The sequence below is a fragment of the Nematostella vectensis genome, chromosome 10, assembly GCF_932526225.1.
Source record: "Nematostella vectensis chromosome 10, jaNemVect1.1, whole genome shotgun sequence".
Lineage (NCBI taxonomy): Eukaryota > Metazoa > Cnidaria > Anthozoa > Actiniaria > Edwardsiidae > Nematostella > Nematostella vectensis.
In genome coordinates, this window is record NC_064043.1 from 9,579,711 (window position 1) to 9,586,024 (window position 6,314).

The 6,314-nt window shown below is 37.5% G+C and overlaps 1 protein-coding gene across 1 annotated transcript; it reads right to left on the reverse strand.

The window, feature by feature from the left end:
• Positions 1 to 590: 590 nt before the first annotated feature.
• LOC5502584 (glutaredoxin-C8) lies at positions 591 to 4,307 on the reverse strand. Its single transcript, XM_032370857.2, has 2 exons — positions 4,098 to 4,307; positions 591 to 1,545 (listed from the first exon to the last, which is right to left on the reverse strand). Exons 1-2 carry the CDS (start codon positions 4,275 to 4,277, stop codon positions 1,390 to 1,392), a joined length of 336 nt encoding a protein of 111 aa, XP_032226748.1. The 5' UTR covers positions 4,278 to 4,307; the 3' UTR covers positions 591 to 1,389.
• Positions 4,308 to 6,314: the final 2,007 nt, after the last annotated feature.

Below are 6,314 nucleotides of genomic sequence, written 5' to 3' on the forward strand. Positions count from 1 at the left end.
TGAGTATTTTGGGCCCGTTTTACTCACTCGTTTCTCTTTCAGCACCCATACTAGACGAGAGAAGAAGAGAGAAGGTTGCACCCTAGAGCATTCTTGCTCTTGAGTGACATTTGGGAGCGCCCGCAAAGTACGCTGGATCTTCGGGCATGAGAAGATCGAAGCTCCTGCCTGATCTACGTCTGTTTCTAATTGGAAGGAGTGCTTTCAATGTTTTTCTTGGCTTTATTCATATTAATGTATTCCGAAACTCTGGAAAATCCGTCTTCTGGTTTTGTTTGACAGCCATATTTACAGCAAAAATAAATTTTAACTGCTATTAGCTACGAATCTGCTACTAAGCTCAAGCGCGAGAGCGTTTGCATGACAAAGTTTCGAGTGGCTTCGGCGGGGAATTTCAAAATACATAATTTCGCGCATGCCCAACGGGATACAATAGCGGCTGTCGTCAATTTTCTCCTGTGAACACAAACAAACGAGACGCGAGACGGATCAGTTAACTGGTAGAAACAAACAGGAAGAAAGCTCTGCTAGCGTGCAGAGGTTGTTAGGGCGGTATTTGTGTTTTTGAGCTCTTAAAACGCTAAATAAAATTTGAGTACAGTTTTTTTTATTTAAATTTCAATAAAATCATCATGATACAAATTTCCCTTTTAATTTCACTCCTTATTACATAAATATCTGCAATAAAATTGTAAAAAATAGTGTAAATAACTTATAGATTCATGAGAATCTGAGCTATACATTACGAAACATGGAAACGTACCCAAATCAAGCAATATAATTATATAAATAAAGTTTGATCCCTGTATCCCTCACATCCTTTGTATTAAAATACATATAGATTTGATAATTGAATATGATATGAAAACAATTGTAAATTGAAAAATTGGATTATAAGTATGTATTTTGGCTCAAACCATATATACTTGTTTTAACACCACCAACAAAAAAAGATGAATTTGAATAGACAACACAAAAACCTAAAAGCATGCTGAATCCACTGATACAACCAAAGGCTAACGAATACATGTTACCTTCAATAACACCGAAAAATGAATGCAGCATCAAATAAGCTCTACGAAAACCAAAATTGTGGCTCTAAGTAAGTAAATATGGTTCGAAAATGTTAAGAATGGACTAGGCAGTCTGCATTTTATATTTACAGTACATGTTGACTATTCTTTCTCTTGAAGCCTCTTAGCCACACATAATGTTCTTCTTCCTTTTTATCTGTCTTTCTCTAGATGTCAGAATTCATCTAGAACACAGGCATGGCAGCTTCATTCTGGGATTCATGTCTCATATTTTTATTAGTAATGATAGTAAATGCAACAGTACTCAAACTACTCATTGGCAATTTAAAAAAATGCAAATTTTGTAGACTCCATGTTACTGATTTTCATCAAGCAACCCATGATCTTGTAGTAACTGTTTTAATTTGCCAGATTGATATAATTCAGCTGTTTCCATCCCTCCGCCAATGCTTTGCCCTTTGACGAAGACATTGGGCACCGTTCCTCTTCCTGTTAACTCTTTTAAGGCATCCTTGAGGGAGAAAGGTGTGATGTAAGAGTGTTAACAATATTGTAAAAGAGAGAGGGAAAGGTTAAGGCTTGGGGACAGATACAGGACTTTTTAAAATGAAGGCACCAACCAAAAGGGGAGGGGGAGGGAGAGTAGTTAGAAAAGTGTGGTGAAAACCAAGCCTGTTTAGCCAACTGTCATTTGAAGTCATTCCAGAATATTGTGTTTTCGAATATTGGGAACCCTATGGCCTGCAAGAACCGTTTGGCTGACTCTTGCACCAGTGCAAATTGACCTTAATGCACGCCACATGATCCCTATATTCAAAAACAAGAAATTTATATGAAGTGATGGAAGTGGTTTATAAAAAAGATATCCTTCTGCCTCGCATGATTTTGCAGGTATGTTTTCTGTTGTTTGATTATAGAAAGCTAATACAAACATTTCAAAATTCCATGACTAAAAAATGGCAATTTCCTATTGAAGAATAGTCAAATATTATACTTTTTGCAGCTGAAATACCACCCTGTTAGAACAGTTGTAACTAGTTACCTCCTCCATATCGTTCATCTAAGGTGATCGGACAGTGACCTATTATTGGACAGTTGCAAAAAATCATAAAAATGTCACATAATAGGAAAACAAGCCAAAAACTGACCCATCAAGTCGAAGAAAAAACATTTATATAATAGAACAGAACCTTTTACAAGATTTTATTTATTCCGCAAAATGAAAATAATTTTTATTTATATCACATACTGGTGATTAAAATCTCTCTTTTTTTTCTTAAATACACAAGGATGAAAAATTGTAGTGAAAATTTTATAAAAAAATAATTCTGATTGCGATGAGAATCATTCAGTTAATCTGATATTTTGTTATTGATATTACAGGATGATATCCTTTGTTTTCATACATATTTTAGGCTAACCTGCTTATTTGTACCTTACCCTTACAACCTATCACCAAGCATCCAGCATTTGCTGGACGATACCCTTATAACCTATCACCAGGCACCCAAGCACAAGCTGAACGATACCCTTACAACCTATCACCAGCGTCCAAGCATTTGCTGAATGATACCCTTACGACCTATCACCAGCGTCCAAGCATTTGCTGAATGATACCCTTACAACCTATCACCAGCGTCCAAGCATTTGCTGAATGATACCCTTACGACCTATCACCAGTGTCCAAGCATTTGCTGAATGATACCCTTACGACCTATCACCAGTGTCCAAGCATTTGCTGAATGATACCCTTACGACCTATCACCAGCGTCCAAGCATTTGCTGAATGATACCCTTACGACCTATCACCAGCGTCCAAGCATTTGCTGAATGATACCCTTACGACCTATCACCAGTGTCCAAGCATTTGCTGAATGATACCCTTACGACCTATCACCAGCGTCCAAGCATTTGCTGAACCTTACTTCCTATCACCGGGCACCCAAGCACCAAAACACAATTGAGTCTTAGGTTTTAAAGCTAGAAATCACTGACTATTAAACATAACAATTCGACCAATTTAACAAAAATTTGATGGTTAAATTTGGGAGAAAACAATCGTTCTTTTAAAAGACATGTTGTGAATCCCTATTGTCAGATACCTAGCCCTATTATCGGACAGCAGATTTCTTCTAAAAAAAACAACGGGAAAATCATGCTTTAAAATCATGCTACTAAAATACATTAAAATACTGCAGACAATAATTGTTGACATATGTACTTTTCAAAACTCATGATAGATTTTAGTTTGAGACTCTTTCTTCTCTGTAGCAAGCGATTCAAAAAATGCATTGCACGGGTGACAAACTGCACGGCAAAATGTGCGTTTGCTTATTGATCGTTCAAATTTACATTGAATCGTTTGATGATTGCTCGAGTGTCCGATAATAAGGCACCGAGGTTAGGTACGTTTCTACACTAGTTCCAGAACGCCTCTCTAGTCAGTGGCCAAGAGAGACATTTGAGGCTCTGGAACCAGGGTAGTACGATTCGAGCTATCCCGAAGTGTCTACGGAAACAGAGACCAAATAGCATCCTGGGAGATCAACAACAAAATGGCGGATTCGCCAAGCCACTTTCATCGTTATCGGTAAATCTTGGACTTTTTTACAGCTTCTTTTCGTGCTCGCGTATTCAAGTAAAAGAGATGATTTCAATCGCCATTTTGCGGTGCGTGAGAGAAAATTATTTCTAGTTTTGCGAAACAATAAACACTCGTAAAAAGCTTCGGAATACATGTTTTCTGAATGTTGTTTCTTCGACTCGATGGGTCGTTTTTCGTTTTCCTATTGTTTGAGATATTTACAGTTTTTTTCGAGTGTCCTATAATAGGGCACTGTCCGATAAAAGGTACCACTACCTTAATTAAAAAGTGGAATTTCAACTGGGTGAGGAAAGCGAGCCCAGGCTTTCTGCTTTAATCGATCCGATCAATTGTCCATTCGTCCACTGATCTTATTTATCTAAAATTATATAGATCGTCACGGTTTATTCTCCTTTGGTACGACAAGGAGTAGCGTTAAGATGAACGATGTAATTGTGTAAACAATAACTTAAGCTTACCTGTATAAAATGCCCGTCTTCCCGTTGCTCAAGTTCATAAACTACCATCTCTGATACTCCAACATCCCTTAGTAACTTCTTAGCCATAATTGAAAATGAACAAGCAGTCTTAGAGAACACTACGATGTTATTACTTCGCGTTACAGAACGAACAAAGTGTAACGCCGTCTTCGCCGCCATTTTGGAAATAACGTACTCTCGCGAGGTTTTATGGGAAGACCACAGGTAATCCAAAAGACTGGGGAAATTTTGCTTCTTGATATACCAGCCCAGGAGAAAATGAGTAAGAGAGTGAATCTTCTGTATACATTGAATTCCGGAGAAGAGCTACCTTTAGAGGGCTCAGGTCTTTCCTCAATTCCATTCTTCGAGTTTAAAGACTCTGATTTAGGTGCTGCTATGGCAGCCATTTCGCAAAGCAAAATTTTGTTTATATAAGCGGCCTTTTGATTGGCTCACATTATGTGACGTAAGACAGTCGATCTAAAAATAGCCCATCTCACTGTATAATACACAAGATTCACTCTCCTACTTATATTCTCCTGACCAGGCTGATATATGAGTAAAGTTTTTCTACTACTAGTACAGGAAAATGGTGCAAAAAATTGTTCAAATTTTTAGTACAAGCATGAAATTTGGCAAGATGGTAGACCTATACTTCCAGTTTTATATAGAAGCATATAATTAACCTTTAAACGAAGAAAATGTTCAATTGATGGAATGATACAGGACTTAAACAGGACTGATACAGGACTGATTACAATGAACGTCTTCTATAATATCAATTCGTAAGACACGCCTTCTTGATGTTACATGCAGGCCTTCGAGAGAATAGACGTTTATGATATAAATACATACCCGACATACGCAATACTTAAAAGTACATATCGTAAGTCACGCGAAATGTTCATCTTAGGACCCCACGCCCAATTTTGTATAATTACAGTGTTATTGGGATGTAATAAAATAAACCCTTTCAATGAAAACAGAGTACATTTTATAGAATGATACATATCCTAAAAACCTTATAGTTTGATTAAAAGGAGTGTTTTCTATAAGATTAAATAGTAATGAAGTACGCCACATACCTATTACTTTAATGCATGTCATACCACGTATAAACATCTGTTACACGCTGAATGGTATCACTCATAGGTTACAACGCCCAAATCTAACTACAAAGCTATGATTTTCTACAAACTCTTAGTTTTTTTTTTGTTTTATCATACTCGAACACCTGGAAAAGCTTATATCAATTTCTTGTGGCTATAAGCTGCTCAGCGAGCAAGGCTCAGATTAGTCAGCGGTCAGCGGTCGACCAAGATGGCGGCCAATTTCCTCACTCCTGTCTTTATAGCTTTTCTTGCAATTTTAATCAACCAAAAGTTGCACTATTCACCAAATTTGACTTCAGGGATAAATGGATTTGGTCTGAACTGCATCCTGGCGAACAGTGAGTCGATATTAACTGGTCTTGAAGCCTTTTACAGCCACAATATACGAGCAAATAAGATGAACGTCGGCCGAAGCTCAAGTGAACACAAACATCTCTTGCTTTGCTTACTTCTCTTAGGTGGCGATATTCAATTAAACCCGGGTCCCAAGTGGAAATTTCCATGTGGCTCTTGCAACAAACCAGTTAAAAGCAACCAAAAGGGTATTCAATGTGACAATTGTAACTTATGGTATCACACAAGATGCTGTTCCATCAATGATGATTTATACTATACCCTCGCAGCTTCGTCTTGTACGTGGTTATGTGTGTCTTGTGGCTTTCCAACTTTCTCAAGCTCACTATTCGAATCATCCTCCATCGAGCTACAAAATTCATTTTCTTCATTAGACTCATTGCATCAAGATACACAGAATATTAGTAGCTCTACTATTAGATCACCTGAAACTAGCCCGCTCGACTCCAGCTCAAGAAATTCAAGTAATACAAGAAAGCAGTCAAAGGAAAAACTAACTGGCATGATTCTTAATTGTAACGGTCTTAAGGGAACTGATCATATTACTAAATTCCAAGCTCTCATAAACTTACATGATCCTGACTTTATCCTTGGAACTGAATCGAAGCTGTGCCCTGATATTTCAACTTACTCCATCTTCCCTCAGAACTATTTAGTTTTTCGAAGGGACAGAAATAAATTGGGAGGTGGTGTCTTTCAAGCCATAAAATCAGATCTAGTTTGTACCGAAGAGCCAGATTTTGAAGTT

Excerpts from the sequence above, each read along its gene's own strand:
- LOC5502584 (XM_032370857.2), bottom strand. The coding sequence starts at position 4,277 with ATGGCGGCGAAGACGGCGTTACACTTTGTTCGTTCTGTAACGCGAAGT. Across the intron at positions 1,546-4,097 it reads AAGACGGGCATTTTATACAG|GATGCCTTAAAAGAGTTAAC; the intron begins GTAAGCTTAAGT and ends TTCTCCCTCAAG.